The following is a 16,649-nucleotide window of genomic DNA, read 5'->3' as shown; positions in this document are numbered from 1 at the left end:
AGAAGTCATCACAGTGCCAGGAAATATGGCAGAAAATAGCCTACCTCAGATGTCCAATGGCAAGAATTGCCTTGTAGCGAACTGGAGATGCCAGGGAATCCAGTGGTTCCTTTTTAACGAAGTCCTGAAATGCATTAATAGGGACATAAAAAATGGGAAATGGATTTGAAAGGCAGAGAGGTCTTCCTCTCACACCCTGAAATAGGGCTATATGCCAGACCTGTAATAAACAGACACCGTTCTCAGCAGGCTCTCTGCCTCTGAAATGGACCGTAGGGCCATCTGCAGGCTATACGGAGGACAAAAAGATAACTCACCAGACACAAGCCATTCCTTCCAGTTACAGCCCACAATATGTCAGTGTCTCTGCCGAGCTCAGAGTGGACCCAGCATTCGGGGTGCCATGCAGGTAGCTCATGAGACTGCAGTAGTACAGTCACAGCCAATGGATAAAATAACATCTCCCTGGAAAACCAGTCTTATTGCATTACAACAAACTCCTTTGTACTTCAGTCCTCAAAGCTCCTAATCACTCACCAGAATGTAGCCAAGGAGCTCCTGTTTGTAAGAGAATTCGAACTCCTGGGAGTCTCTGGTCTCCAAGATGGCACAGCTAATCTCCGTGACATTCTGGATGAGGGTTAATTTTAGGTACATGTCCTACATAATCCAGAAGGAGAAACAAGAGGATGTGGATGAGAAACTGAGAGAAGAACCAGAGTCCAGAAGATAAAGATCAGGAATTAAATCTAGCCTCAGGAGAGGAGAGAGGTGTCCGCAGACCCCAGAAGGCAGAGGACCCCGGCTCTGCACCCACCTCAGAAGAAAAGAAAACCCAGGTTCATCAAATAAATCCAGGTCCACTTACACCAGAGCAGCCAGGACTCCTGCTTGATGTAGCAAGGAAATCAAGCTCTGTGCAATTTAAACAAGCAACTTGTGTATAGAAAATGCAAGACCTGAGAGCAGATTATTTAGAATTTACCTTGTTCGTAACAGTGATGCCCAGCACCTGAAAAACGAAATGCAAAACAGCTATTAGCAATGTATGTCCAACATAACACACATCCTCAAAATGTCCTGGCTGGTGAATATGGAGCAGAGAGAAATCACTATTGTTAAATCTTCCAAAACGCAGGAAATGTATCCAGAGGGGGTGTTTTGCAGCGGTCAATATCAGGGGCCACACTACATAATATTTGCATTTGTGAACTACTAGAAGATATCAGTTTGGTTCAACTGTTTTTGACAATGCCTAAATGAGAGTCTCAGTCAGACAGGGCAGAATTGAATGGCAAAGCGACGTGGAGAGGTTGCACGGAGATGAGAGTCAGTGCCAGCAGTCAGACACCTAGGGAACAGAAATAAGGAGCACACAGACAAACAAGAAGACAGATAAGAGGTAAGGGAAGTAGTGTGTCCAAGAAACAGAGTGACAGCAAATCAACTAAATACAAGCTAGCACTAGTCTCTCTTGGGTAGCGAAAGATAGCGCTAGATACACATACATATTAGGGGAGTTAGAGTCTTATTCTGAATAGCCTGAGTCTGACTGCATCTGAATTACTGTGTAGCTGTGGTCTACAGAATTTCAGAAGAATATAGAGAAACTAGAGAAAATACAAAGAGCAACAAAAATGATACAACATGTGACAGCTCACGTTCCGTCCATTACAGTTTTAAATTTGAGTTATGTGACAAATTATTGCTCAAAGGAGAGTTTTAGAAAATACAAGCCCTCTCTCTATAAACTCAGAGGCAATGTCATAACTTCAGGGTAATGCCCCTAACACTTATCACACAAAAGCTCTTACCTGACAACTGGCTCTGTAATGGTGAAGGATGTTCCCTGTGATGTCTGCCTCTACTCGGGAGAGAAGCTGGTCTTTTGGAGCATGAACAGCCACGTTGCTGTATGTCAGCATCAGGGTGCTGCGAGTCTTGCCTCTTTTTCCACGGTGGTAGTCCTAGACAATCGGAAACGTCACTAGAGACAAGTTCTTGTGATTCGTTTTGCCTTGGAATTCTGATCTGCTGCTGACCGAGGAATTGCTCACAGCAGCAATGGCAGTTTGCACTTGCAAAGCTCTTTTCAGCCAAAGATCTCAAACCACTTGCAAACAGTATTTAAGCAATATAATAACTGAGTGAGGTAGGGAGTTATTAGTATCTCCATCATTCCCACGGGTCACTCTGACACAGAGAGCCTAAAATGCTGAACCTACAGCAGTGAAGTACACGGGAGCTTAGTCGTTGACACTGGTGGGTACAAGATCAGGCGCTAAATGTCTTGCCTAAGGCTGCACAGTGAGTAAATGCAGAGCCAGCAATGGAAGCCCAGAGGCCTAGTCTCTTGCTCTATCCTTTAGATCAGTGGTTTTCAACCAGGGGTACTTGTGTACCCCTGAGGGTCTGCAGAGGTCTTCCAGGGGTATATCAACTCATCTAGATATTTGCCTAGTTTTAGAATCATAGAATATCAGGGTTGGAAGGGACCTCAGGACGTCATCTAGTCCAACCCCCTGCTCAAAGCAGGACCAATTCCCAACTAAATCAACCCAGCCAGGGCTTTGTCAAGCCTGACCTTAAAAACCGCTAAGGAAGGAGATTCCACCACCTCCGTAGGGAACCCATTCCAATGCTTCACCACCCTCCTAATATCCAACCTAAACCTCCCCCACTGCAACTTGAGACCATTACTCCTTGTTCTGTCATCAGGTACCACTAAGAACAGTCTAGATCCATCCTCTTTGGAACCCCCTTTCAGGTAGTTGAAAGCAGCTATCAAATCCCCCCTCATTCTTCTCTTCTGCAGACTAAACAATCCGTTCTCTCAGCCTCTCCTCATAAGTCTTGTGCTCCAGCCCCCTAATCATTTTTGTTGCCCTCCGCTGGACTCTTTCCAATTTTTCACATCCTTCTTGTAATGTGGGGCCCAAAACTGGACACAGTACTCCAGATGAGGCCTCACCAATGTCCAATAGAGGGGAACGATCACGTCCCTCGATCTGCTGGAAATGCCCCTACTTATACAGCCCAAAATGCCATTAGCCTTCTTGGCAACAAGGGCACATTGTTGACTCATATCCAGCTTCTCATCCACTGTAACCCCTAGGTCCTTTTCTGCAGAACTGCTTCCTAGCCATTCGGTCCCTAGTCTGTAACAGTGAATGGGATTTTTCCGTCCTAAGTGCAGGACTCTGCTCCTTGTTGAACCTCATCAGGTTTCTTTTGGCCCAATCCTCTAATTTGTCTAGGTCCCTCTGTATCCTATCCCTACCTTCCAGTGTATCTGCCATCATTTTACAACAGACTGCCTGCAGTTAAGCAGAGAGGAGCACAATCTGGAGCTGGAGTTCTCTCAAGTGATTTTTATCATCTGATGTCTCATGGCTTGAGCGCCCCTCCCATGCACAATGTGTGGGAACTACATCAGTTGCTTGCATGGAAAAGACATCAGACGATAAAAATCATTTGAGAGAACCCCAGCTCCAGATTGTGCTCCTCTCTGCTTAACTGCAGGCATCATGCAGAACGCATACATTGGGGGACAATGCTAGCTGACCAGAGCAGACACTACCGCAGGGTTGCTGCCCCTGCTTTAGAGGGAGAGAAAGTTTGAGAGAAGCCCCTGGCTCCTTTACCTTCAGGCGGCCGATGAACCCAGAAATCTTAACCTTGCTCATTGCAGCCCCAAACTCCTGAAGTGCGTTCAAGGTGAGGTCCAAGTGGCTCTCAGCAGACAATGCGAGGATGGAAATGACTCCCTGTCACCCAAGAAAAATACTGGTTAGGATCTAACCAGGTGCCTGATAGACCCCACGAGTCCATTCCTTTCACCTGAAGTGGTGTAAAGTGCCAATCAGGCCTGAGACACATGGGCAGCGGGGGCTGAGTGAAATAGCAATGAAGAGGATATGAAGCAAAATGGCATCTGTCCCAGGCCAACTCAGAGCTGAGCCTCACAGGGAGCATTCAGGGATTACTTGGTAAAGTGGGGAGAGGGACAGAGTCCTCACCTCTCTCTCAGGGTCTTCCATATAATTTGTTGTCGTCAGAAATGTATTAATCTGTGTTTTAACATGGACCAGGTCCTGACAAACTGCTAAGGACGTTCCTAGCGCCTTATACAGGAAACTCTGAAAGAAAGAGACCAGCCCTGAGATATCAGTAACACAACGTGCCTGTCAGTACAGACCCAGCTCAGCAACACTCAGGAAGGAACAAGATAGCCAAGTCCAAGCATCCATACTGCAGAAACATCCCATCATCTAGCCCAGCCAGAGAACCAACAATGCAGTACAGACAAGCAGCCTGTCCAAGCAAATATTGGAAGGGCGGGCGGGGGGCAAGAGAGCAGGGAACAAGTAAAAACAAATTTTATATGCAGAATAAAATATAAAGTAATGAAGCCTTGAGAGAAGCCTTATGCTGCCCCCCAATCAGAATTTCAAGGGAAATTAACTAGAAACTAAGCCTTAACAGATAACAAACCTTCTCTTTGGAGGGGCTGGCATAGCCGGCCATCTGCTGGCTCAACTCAAGGCTTATCTGGCTGCTCCAGGCACTGTCGCCTATCATCTCCAGAGATGTTCTTAGGAACTGAGTGTAAAACAAGAGTTAAAGCAGATGGTTAATTGCAAGAATTTGGGGGTTGTTGTGGGGTTTGTTTGTTTGTTTGGTGTTTTTTTTCTTCCTTGTTCTCTGTTGTAAACTTTCCAATATTCAGGTGTCATGGGAAGATTATTTCCCTATTGAGAACTATAAACATCAACAACCCAGACTTCCTCTGCCTGTTGTTCTTTAACCTTTGCCTGATGATTCCTCTCAGTCTCCAAACCCAGATAGACAGTGAATTGGAGAATGAGATGGAGCCAAGAAATCTGACCATTGAGGAGTGATTTTATAGTGGATGGAGAATAGGTCTAATAAATTTTGAACAAAGGGCCCTGGACTATGAAGGACCAGGAACCTTCTCTGAAGTGTTATGGACCCTTTATGCCACCTCCCGAGGGTCCCCAGGATTGTGAGGTACCTCACTACCACCTGCCCTTAGCAGGAGGAAGCCTTCTCTGTGCCTGCCAGGTGTCAGCTCCTGACTCTGCCAGCCACAGGAAACACAAGCACACCCTTCTCACCCCATCCAGCTCCACTGTCCTTCTACAGATAAGCAATTGGTACACTCCAACCGCCGAGCCCTCTGTGCAGCCCCAGAATGTCCAGCCCCTGTTCCATTGGACACTCACAGAATTCATAGGTTTGCTACACACCACGTCATCGGTGTCACCTCAGCATCACCGCTCCATTTAACACACTTAGATACGTTTAGAGTGAAAACAACTATACTTCACTTAGATACGTTTATAGTGAAAACAAGTAGAGTTTAATTCACAAAGATCAGAGATTTGAGAAGCAGCAAGTAAAATTAATGTAAACAAATGGTTACATAAAAATAAAATCATAACATACTTCTAGAGCTTAAACTTAGATAACCAACCATTCCCCTGTCTCACAAAGGATAGCTCCCCCAAATCTCTCTCCCAGCATGAAACACCCAAACCAAATGTGATCCTCCATTCATAAGACAAGCCAGCTGGCAGTTCGTCCAATAGGTGAAGGATACCTGGTACAGGATACCTCTGGACCTCTAGATATAGTTCCAAGCATCCATTGTCTTCACTTGTAAACAGAGTACCCCCTATTGTTTGTTTGTTTTTCTTGTATCGAATCTCCTCTGGAGACTTTGCAATCACTTGATTAGAATGTTGCTCTATTGATTAGCATCCACTGTGAAGAATTACTCATCTACATACAGCCATTCAGGCAGATAAGCATCTCCTGCCTGAAAGAAACTTATTGATCACTTTCTGGTGACCAGCCCCAACTCACAGACCTTAAAAGCATAACTTTCAGTATACAACCATAACGCCTTATATATTATCCATCCAGTCACTGTGCAATGATTATGATGATCCGTGTGGCACAGGTATCCAGTAAAGGCTTTACATGACACCCTTTGATTATATGGTGTCAAGTATCAGGGGGTAGCCATGTTAGTCTGTATCTACAAAAACAACAAGGAGTCCGGTGGCACCTTAAAGACTAACAGATTTATTTGGGCATAAGCTTTCGTGAGTAAAAACCTCACTTCTTCGGATGCATAGAGTGAAAGTTACAGATGCAGGCATTATATACTGACACATGGAGAGCAGGGAGTTACTTCGCAAGTGGAGAACCAGTGTTGACAGGGCCAATTCAATCAGGGTGGATGTGATCCACTCCCAATAATAGATGAGGAGGTGTCAATTCCAGGAGAGGAAAAGCTGCTTCTGTAATGAGCCAGCCACTCCCAGTCCCTATTCAAGCCCAGATTAATGGTGTTGAATTTGCAAATGAATTTTAGTTCTGCTGTTTCTCTTTGAAGTCTGTTTCTGAAGTTTTTTTGTTCAATGATAGTGACTTTTTAATCTGTAATAGAATGACCAGGGAGATTGAAGTGTTCACTTACTGGCTTATGTATGTTACCATTCCTGATGTCCGATTTGTGTCCATTTATTCTTTTGCGGAGGGACTTATTTACAGTGCAAATAAGCGATGGTCACATAAACACCACCCTATACCGGAAACCTACTGACCGCTATACGTACCTACATGCCTCCAGCTTCCATCCAAGACACATCACACGATCCATTGTCTACAGCCAAGCCCTCAGATACAACCGAATTTGCTCCAACCCCTCAGACAGAGACAAACACCTACAAGATCTTTATCAAGCATTCGTAAAACTACAATACCCACCTGGGGAAGTGAGGAAACAGATTGACAGAGCAAGACGGGTACCCAGAAATCACCTACTACAGGACAGGCCCAACACGGACAATAACAGAACACCACTGGCCATCACATACAGCTCCCAGCTAAAACCTCTCCAGCGCATTATCCACGATCTACAACCTATCCTGGAAAATGATCCCTCACTCTCACAGACCTTGGGAGGCAGGCCAGTCCTCGCTTACAGACAGCCCCCCAACCTGAAGCAAATACTCACCAGCAACTACACACCACACCACAGAAACACCAACCCAGGAACCTATCCCTGTAGCAAACCTCGTTGCCTACTCTGTCCCCATATCTACTCTGGCAACAGCATCAGAGGACCCAACCACATCAGCCACACCATCAAGGGCTCATTCACCTGCACATCCACTAATGTTATATATGCCATCATGTGCCAGCAATGCCCCTCTGCCATGTACATTGGCCAAACCGGACAGTCCCTCCGCAAAAGAATAAATGGACACAAATCGGACATCAGGAATGGTAACATACATAAGCCAGTAAGTGAACACTTCAATCTCCCTGGTCATTCTATTACAGATTAAAAAGTCACTATCATTGAACAAAAAAACTTCAGAAACAGACTTCAAAGAGAAACAGCAGAACTAAAATTCATTTGCAAATTTAACACCATTAATCTGGGCTTGAATAGGGACTGGGAGTGGCTGGCTCATTACAGAAGCAGCTTTTCCTCTCCTGGAATTGACACCTCCTCATCTATTATTGGGAGTGGATCACATCCACCCTGATTGAATTGGCCCTGTCAACACTGGTTCTCCACTTGCGAAGTAACTCCCTGCTCTCCATGTGTCAGTATATAATGCCTGCATCTGTAACTTTCACTCTATGCATCCGAAGAAGTGAGGTTTTTACTCACGAAAGCTTATGCCCAAATAAATCTGTTAGTCTTTAAGGTGCCACCGGACTCCTTGTTGTTTTTGATTATATGGAGATCAGATCCAGGGAATCCTGGTAATCCTATGCACTCCTGTGGCCTCTGCCACTGGGTACCCAAAGGACCTGGGGTCACACCCTCAACTCCCATTGAAGTCAGCAAGAGGTTAGTAACTCTCAGCACTTTGCTGTTTCAGGCCCGAATTTTGAACAGCAGCCAGAAAATATCAGAAACCTCACAAGAGAACCTAATCTTCTTTGATTTTTTAGCCCAAAGAATTTCAAATGAGGCTGGATCTGGAATGGGAAATTCTAGAGTGTAATCCAACCCCAAATGGAACTCCAAACCTTCTGGGGCTTATTTGTCACTAGGTCCTTTCCTTTCATTTTCAGCGCTCGCCATAAAAATGTTCCTTGTCTGGATTTACACGAGGCTGTAAAGAGCTCTTTCTGACCAGAAAGGCTTCTCCATGAGATACGGTCACCAAACCTTCTCTTGTCTCTTTTCCTTTTTGGGTTTCTCAGAGCAAATTTTCTTTTGAGTGGCAAATAGAAAAAAAGAATCCTTTAAATGTCCCCCAGTGATGCATTAGCACCATTAGCATGCTGGTTTTCTGGTTAAGTTTTGTGTTGTTCCCAGTGGTAATACAGAGTTATTTATAACTAGAGCTGGTTGAACAATAGTAAGTCCATTTCACAAAACAAGTGGGATTTTTTTGTTTCCTTGATTTTTCAACACACAAATGAAAAGTGAAAAAACAAAAAATATTTTGCTTTTCAAAATCAAAAATGACCATTATTCAATTCTTTGTTTTCCCTCTTTCCTTCCCTTTATCCCTTGTCCCCATGCCTGTTTTCCCCTCTTCCACTTTGTGACTGAAAAAGCTGGAGGGGGGAGGAGACAAACAGGAAAGCAACTGGGAAAAAAAAAACCCAAATCAACTTCAGTTTCAAAAAACTAAACATTTTCTATTTGGGTTGGGGTTGCTTTGTTTTGTGTAAAAAAAAAAAAAAAAAAAAACTGAAAAATTTGAAAATGTCCCATGAAAATAAAAAAGGCCATTTTTCACTGAACAAAAGTTGCAAATGAAATGGTTTGACCAGCTCTGCTTATAATGAATAATTTATCATTATTCTTTCCCCAGCTGATACATTTGGAGGGTGGAGGGAGGGCTGTGACAATACAGCTGAAAGTCATCCTGTACCTGAAGCAGCATGTGCTCCCACCGTTCATGGTCCAGGGAATTCTCTGTGTTTCCTATAAAGCAGGAGGCAAAACAATAACGTCACCTAGGTTAGCAAGAAGAGTCGTCCCAGGTATCTCCTTTGCAATCAGTCCTTCTAAAACTCCTGGTCTGCCAAGCTGTAACATACCTGGGCTTTCAAGGCTAAATGGGACCTACGCCAACGTTCTTTGTTGGACCAACAGAAAGTATCATGTTATGTACCCTGCTGGCATTTTTATTCAGGGTCAGTCAACCCACCAGGAGTGAGATGCTGAGCACTCCCAATTCCTGTTGACTTTAATGGGAGCTGAGGGTGCTTAGCACATCACAAAACTGTTCAGCACGTCAGAAGACTGGGTTTAATGTGAATACAAACTTTTCCTGCATAATAAGAGATTCTGGACTTGATCCTAACTTGATGTAAATCGGTGTAGCTTCACTGAAGTCAATGGAATTATACTGATTTACATCAGCTGAGAATCTGGCCCTGTTTCTGAATGTCCAGCTCTAACCTACCCTTCTTTAATGTCGGCACAATGTAATACTGGGGACTCTGTACAGCAACAACAACTAGGGAAGATACAGCTCATTTCTTAAATCTTTTTTTGAATATCAAACCCACTTGAACATTTTGGGGTCCGATGTTCCTCAGAAAGATATCGGGTTTGTGCTCCACATAGGGTCTGTCATACTCCACAGAGACTGTACTGGCACAGCTACGTCATTGGAGCTCTGCTGGCATAACCCCATAGTGTAGACAAAGCCGACACCAGGGGTCGGCAACCTTTCAGAAGTGGTGTGCCGAGTCTTCATTTATTCACTCTGATTTAAGGATTCGCATGCCAGTAATACATTTTAACGTTTTAAGAAGGTCTCTTTCTATAAGTCTATAATATATAACTATTGTTGTATGTAAAGTAAATAAGGTTTTTAAAATGTTTAAGAAGCTTCATTTAAAATTAAATTAAAATGCAGAGCCCCCTGGACCAGTGGCCAGGACCCAGGCAGTGTGAGTGCCACTGAAAATCAGCTCGCGTGCCGCCTTCGGCACGCGTGCCATAGGTTGCCTACCCTTGGCCTACACTGACTGAAGGGTTTTTTCCACGGAGGTCAATAGATTCATACCACTGTAAAATTGGTGAAAGACATTTTTAGGCCCATAATACCTAGATTCTACAAAGGGCACCCACTTGGTCAACCTAGCTTTTATGGCTCGGGTTTCCTTACAGAAAGAAAAACTCTGGGTTTTTTAATTGAATCACCCTTGAAAGTAAACATGGGGTTTAATTTTCAGAAAAATTCAGTTTCCAAAATCAGACTATATATGTAACTCCAAATATTTCACTAACCTCCAGCTTCATGTGTATTCACCTTCCCAACTAATAACCTAGCAAAGGTGTGGGGGGAACTGCTGTAAAATTTCCATTCAGCTGAAACCTTCCTGGCTTGATTCTGCCCTGATTGAATTGGCCTCAGTGGTTAAACTCTGGATTTACCCCAGTGGTTCACAGTTATCCAGGTGAAGGAAAAGTGAGGGCCTAGAAGCCCAATTTCAATTCCCCACTGTTCCCATGTACTGCAGCAGGAATGGCACAACACATGTCAATACGAAGCTGCATTTTGTGGCTTCCCTTCTATTCTCCATGGACCGCACTCCTACTAACTAGCACTTTACCTTCAATGTACTGCAGCAGAGGTGGGATATTTAGTACCCACATCTCACCCACTGCTTCATGGATATTGTGGTGCAGGGCCTCAAGTAATTGCAAGGCAGCACATCCATGTCCTTCTCCTTCATAAGGGGATGAGGCTACTACCTGTCAATGAGAGAGAAAGGACAGGCTAAGTTTTGTCAGCACAATACCAGTTTGTTCCTGAAGGAGGGAATAGTTCAGACTCTCCCATTGTGGAGACCATACAATAGAGTTGTTGCTTCTACTGCAGTGTCGTCCTGAAGAAGAAAGCATTCTAGCTAGTATGAGGATGCAGAACAGTGTGTCTCAGGAGAGGGCGGAGAGAGAGAGATCCAATCATACACATTCCTCAGCCTGTCTATAAGCATCTAGCTATAAAACTGATTTTTATAGTTAACTGTCTCACTTCACATTTCTCATGGTCTACTCACCAGGAGTCGTGCCAGCAGCCCCTGGGGTGTAGGGAGTTTCACTAGGGAAAGAAACAGACTATCATTAATTATGCCAGGTTTTGCAGAGAGTCCTGCTGATACAACAAGGAGTCTGGTGGCACCTTAAAGACTGACCGATTTATTTGGACATAAGCTTTCGTGGGTAAAAACCTCACTTCTTCAGATGCATAGAGTGAAAGTTACAGATGCAGGCATTATATACTGACACATGGAGAGAAGGGAGTTTCTTCGCAAGTGGAGAACCAGTGTTGACAGGGCCAATTCAATCAGGGTGGATGTAGTCCACTCCCAATAATAGATGAGGAGGTGTCAATTCCAGCCAGCTGGCTGGCTCATTACAGAAGCAGCTTTTCCTCTCCTGGAATTGACACCTCCTCATCTATTATTGGGAGTGGACTACATCTACCCTGATTGAATTGGCCCTGTCAACACTGGTTCTCCACTTGCGAAGAAACTCCCTTCTTTAAGGTGCCACCAGACTCCTTGTTGTTTTTGTAGATACAGACTAACACGGCTACCCCCTGATACTTGAGTCCTGCTGATGTTATTCACCTATCCATTTCCAACGTGCCCACCAATGTTGAATACAGCTGATAATAATTTGCATTTCCACAGTGCTTTCAGTCTGAGCATCTCAAAATGCTTTACAAACAGGAATGAATTCCGCCTCACAGCACCTCTATGAGGTTGGCATTAATTACGCCTTCATTTCACAAGTGGGGAAGCTGAGAGAGAAAGATCAAGTGATTTCCCCCAAGATCACATCAGAATTTTGGTGGCAAGCTGCGAACAGAACCCACGTTTCCTAGCTCCCTCCCATGGCCATGTTGTAATCACAAGACCATCCCTCATTCATTTTAGCCTCCTGATTGCAGACGAGAGAACTGGAGCAGACTGAACCTGTTCATTTCATAGTGTGCCTGGAGAGAATAAATGAAAGAGTTTCTGTTATAAACCTGCTCCACTGTAGTCGAGGCAAGCAGCTTCTTCTCCTTCCTGCTGCTTTTTCTCAGCCAGTTCCCTAAGGCATCTGCAGAGAGGCGCCAAAGTACCAGTGTACTGAGCTGGCACCACGTACTCCAGAAGCCTTGGCCATAACACCTGCAGAGAAGAGCGAGACTGTTCAGTACATAGCTATTTCCATTCCCCCACCTCCACTATCCTGCTGTCTGAATCCCTCCCTGTCATGTAGCTTCTCCTTGTATTCCTCACTGACCCTTCCCTAACCTATCACCTCATCTCTCTCTCCCCATCATCTCACTCTACCTGTCCGGTGCCCCCGCACTCTGTCTTTTAAATACACTGCCTTGTTTGGTGAATCCTCTTTCCCTGCATTAGAGCATTATGGAGCTATTTAGATAGCACCATAAACTCACCCAGAACTTTACAGACCTATGTAAGGCACAGCCCCAGCCCCAATATCTGTTCAAATCCAGGATCACCAAATCTAAATTTCAGAAGGGGGGGTTCAGACAGTGGAAAGAATTAAGAGAAGATCTCTGCAACATGATTCCTTCCAGTTAAGTTGCTTTATATCTTTTCTCTAATGTGAACCACTTACTCCATGATGAAGGGGTCACACCATCCCTGACATGAATTTGACATGCTGTTCCTCCATTATGCTGACTGTGCAAAAAGCTTCCTTGTGGAGAGGTACAAGGAACGTAAGGAAGAACGTCCCTATTTCAAGAAGCAGTAGCAACAGGTCACTTACTTGGGTCATTCCACTGACTGAGGTGTCCAGACATTGCAGGATGTCAATGCATAGGGTTTGGATAGTGCTTTCTTCCTCAATAGCCTGGGTGAGAAGTGTTGTACCCTGCTGTGAGATAGCTATATAGAACTTATGAGCTAGTAGTAAGACACTGGCTATAGAATCAGTGTCCTTCTCTTACGAAGCCATCTTGAACATTGACCTATGCCTGCTTTTATATTGCACTGGAAGTGCACAAACGTCTGAAGGAAAGAGAATAATAGAAACTCCTAACTGGTGGGTCAGGTCCCAGGCTTAGGAAAACCCTAAAGCGAAGGGAATGATTCACTGAACACAAAAGAGTTTCCCCAACAGTGTTAAATTTTTTTAAATTTGAAAAACTGTTTCATCTTTTTATCTCTGAGGAAAAACATTCAGACTCCGCCCAGTGGAAATAAATATGCAGAACCAGGGGGATCCACTCTGTTTGTTCTGATGCCCCAACCAGCTTGGTCATTCTGTGTGTAGTGAGTGTCATAGAATCATAGAATATCAGGGTTGGAAGGGACCTCAGGAGGTCATCTAGTCCAACCCCCTGCTCAAAGCAGGACCAATTCCCAACTAAATCATCCCAGCCAGGGCTTTGTCAAGCTGGGCCTTATAAACCTCCAAGGAAGGAGATTCCACCACCTCCCTAGGTAAAGCATTCCAGTGCTTCACCACCCTCCTAGTGAAATAGTGTGATTCTATCAACAACTTACTGTAAAGTTGAACTGTTTATGTTAATACATATCATGGATCCAGTCATGGAGCACAAAGTGTCTGGAGCCCCTGGTTGTGTCCATGGATAGAAATACGGATTGAAGATATTTTTAAACTAGTACATGTAGAGTAGAGTATGTAGTGAGGGAAATATGCAGCAAGCTTTTCCAGGCTCCTGACAGTCTGGGATGCAGCCTGCATAACCTCGGTGTTTTGCTGATAGTTTATGTATGCTTCAACAGCCACAGAATTGGGCATCATTATGTTCTCTGGAGAGTCTATTTAAAACAAAAAGATGTACTTCCTTGTACAAGAACATTTCACTGAAAAATGGTGTTTTCAGAATTTTCAATGTCTCATCAGAGGTTTGAGTAACCTAGGTAACTCTGTTAGATGTAAATACCCAGTGTGAGATTCTGATCTCTGTTACACTAGTATAAATCCAGAGTAATGCCACTAAAGTCAGTGGAGTTACCTTGACTTTACACCAATATAACTGATCAGATTCTGGCTCTAATCATTCATGTCCTTGAGTCAAAACTCCCACAGAAGGCAAGGGGAGCAATCAGCATGCAAGTATGGTAGGACCAAGTCCTAAGTGTTAAGAACTCTCCTTACCAGTTTGCTGGTGGACACACTGAACTCGCGGAAAACATATGCTACCATATCCCATTCTGCACAATTCTCCACACTTCCTGAACTGAGCAGCTTCCTGATAAAATGAAGAACTGCCTTCCTCACCTGCAAGAGTAGAGATTACACACAAGAGTTATTGTTATCCCTTCTGCCTGAAATAGGAGATAGGATATGAGACTCCTTATGCTTTTGAGTTTATCTCCTTAGATTATAAACGTGGATACATTTAACACTGGCAGGAGAATGATATGCCTTCTCTAGTCTGCAGTCTCTCCTCTGGATCTGAATGAAAGCTCCACCCAGATATCCATTCATCCTATAGCATTGAAAAAAATTGAAATATTTCACTGCTCCACACACAATCTTACCTTAGCATTCTGATCACTGAAAGTGGATTTCACTGCCTTCACAATCAGAAAGTTTTTAACTCTTGTCTCGGGCACTGAAAGATAAGGAGAGGTGTACAGTACTTCTTTGTTCCACTCACTCACTTTCCACATTGGAATTAATCCTGGATTTCAAAGGGCCCTATTTAAGAATAGTACCGAGCTTCTCTCATCTACAGAATCAGTGGGAAAAACATAGGACCAGACTCTGGTCTCAGTTACACCAGTGTAAATCTAAAGTAATTCCATTTCTATAAAGAGTGCCATCATACTACCATGATGGAAATATTATAAAAGCGTTAGATAGACTGAGGTCACTGAAGTTAATCTGTGTTTACACCAGTATAACAGAACTCAGAATCTAATCTATAGTGTATAATACTGACGAATATCGAGTCAGGAGTCCTATTTTATTTTTATCTGATTATTGTTAACATGCATTAGCCCCAAGTTAACTTGTGTATTTGAAGTTGAAAAATATCTTGGGCTACATTCAGCACTTAGTTGAACCTGTTGATTTCTGAGTGGCCATAGGTGGGTAACTTAGGGCAGCATTTGGTCCCTTAGTGGAGATCCAAACCACTGGTGACTGTGTGTTATAGAGACTCTGTGCCCCATTTGCAGAGGCAATGAGTCTGTTACAGCCCTGCCGTGCCTACAAAGCCTTGGTTCTTTAGCTCAATCTATAGTAGCTCATGCTTTTAGCTCTGGATCAGGGCCGGCTTTAGGCCGATTCCCCCGATTCTCCTGAATCGGGCCCCGTGCCTAAGAGAGCCCCGCACCCCACGCCTAACAGGGCCCCGTGCCCAGTGGCCTTTTTAATTTTTATTCACCCAGCGGCGCTCCAGGTCTTTGGCGGCACTTCGGCAGCAGGTCCTTCACTCCCTCCGTCTCTTCGGCGGCACGTGAAGGAGACGCCGCCGAAGTGCCGCTGAAGACCCGGAGCAAGTGAAGGACCCGCCGCCGAAGTGCTGCCGAAGACCCGGAGTGAGTGAAGGACCCGCTGCCCAAGACTCGGAGCGTCACCTGGTGAATACAAGCTCCACGAATCGGGCCCAGCACTTCCTAAAGCCGGCCCTGCTCTGGATGTCCCCAACTCAACCCTCAGCATGTCGGCCAAGAGGGCAGCTGGCACAGTTGCTCCTGTGTTACTTACAGTTGGCACCAACAATAGTACTGAGCAGATTCAAAGAGGCCACACGAACAGCCTCATTCTCAATCTCCAGCTGCGAGTGCAAAAATGCGATCAGATCGTCAGGAGAAGAACGGGCTGCAAGGGAACAAATCACGTCCTCACTGACAACAGAACTCTTATTCTTACCATACCTGACAAAGGAAGTTATAAGGAAACCACTGTGTAACTCAGAGTATCTTCCCCTTACCTAGCAGAACTACACAATTGAACAGCTCTGCATGATTTTCCGTGCTGAGCGGCTTAGCTTGAGAACAGATCTGTGGGAAGAAAGGAAATGGTCAAAGAAAAACTAATCAGAAGCAATTGAAAAGAAAACGTTCAATTAATTTCTAAGCTTCCACTTCCTACTTGTCCAAATAGAGGTCTGAACCCCAGGTAGATGGTACTGAATGCACAGCAAGAATCAAACACAATGACCAATACATTAGATAAGAGAAGCTAAAGGGTTTTGAGCAGCAGAGCTGATCTAATCAAGACACAGCCACAGTTTTTACTATACAACTCTGACTCCCCCTGATAATAGGCTTATGGTGAAATTGCTTTACAAACTGAGCTGGATATTAGCTAAGAAAATGAGACCGCTACCTGCTTACTCCTGAGCCTGCAGAAATCAGTAAGGCATGAGGAGGTCCCCAGGCTCTGCACTATCATTCGATAGATTTTGATTGTTAATATGCTTCAGATCTGCTGTGCCTAAGCTCAAGGGATCCAAGCAAAACCACCCCTCACCTGGTTGTGCAGAGCACTGCAGATGGCTTGAAACTTCTCTTTAGGTAGAGGGATCTCATATTCACAAGAGACCTCCAAGAGCTGGCTCAGACTCTGCAACAGAGGGTGAAAGTCAGATGGTGGGCACACACAGGAGCAATATGTA

General features: G+C 44.4%; 1 protein-coding gene across 1 annotated transcript in view; it reads right to left on the bottom strand.

Annotated features, from left to right (window-relative positions):
* Positions 1-16,649, bottom strand: part of LOC112120657 (maestro heat-like repeat-containing protein family member 2B) — a 54,686-nt gene that overhangs the window by 26,195 nt on the left and 11,842 nt on the right. Inside the window, exons 8-22 of the mRNA XM_026647902.2 lie at positions 16,505-16,597; positions 15,963-16,032; positions 15,737-15,850; positions 14,563-14,636; positions 14,177-14,299; positions 12,818-12,922; positions 10,633-10,774; positions 8,937-8,989; positions 4,495-4,602; positions 4,020-4,139; positions 3,645-3,767; positions 1,815-1,967; positions 986-1,012; positions 538-660; positions 45-124 (exon numbers count right to left, since the gene is read on the bottom strand). Of these exons, the coding sequence (XP_026503687.2) occupies positions 45-124; positions 538-660; positions 986-1,012; positions 1,815-1,967; positions 3,645-3,767; positions 4,020-4,139; positions 4,495-4,602; positions 8,937-8,989; positions 10,633-10,774; positions 12,818-12,922; positions 14,177-14,299; positions 14,563-14,636; positions 15,737-15,850; positions 15,963-16,032; positions 16,505-16,597 (1,508 nt within the window). The remainder of the gene's footprint in view (positions 1-44; positions 125-537; positions 661-985; positions 1,013-1,814; positions 1,968-3,644; positions 3,768-4,019; positions 4,140-4,494; positions 4,603-8,936; positions 8,990-10,632; positions 10,775-12,817; positions 12,923-14,176; positions 14,300-14,562; positions 14,637-15,736; positions 15,851-15,962; positions 16,033-16,504; positions 16,598-16,649) is intronic.

The sequence above is a fragment of the Terrapene carolina genome, unplaced genomic scaffold (genome assembly GCF_002925995.2).
Source record: "Terrapene carolina triunguis isolate 2854851 unplaced genomic scaffold, T_m_triunguis-2.0 Scaffold17, whole genome shotgun sequence".
In the NCBI taxonomy this organism is placed as follows: domain Eukaryota; kingdom Metazoa; phylum Chordata; order Testudines; family Emydidae; genus Terrapene; species Terrapene triunguis.
This window is presented reverse-complemented; position numbering and strand designations above follow the sequence as displayed.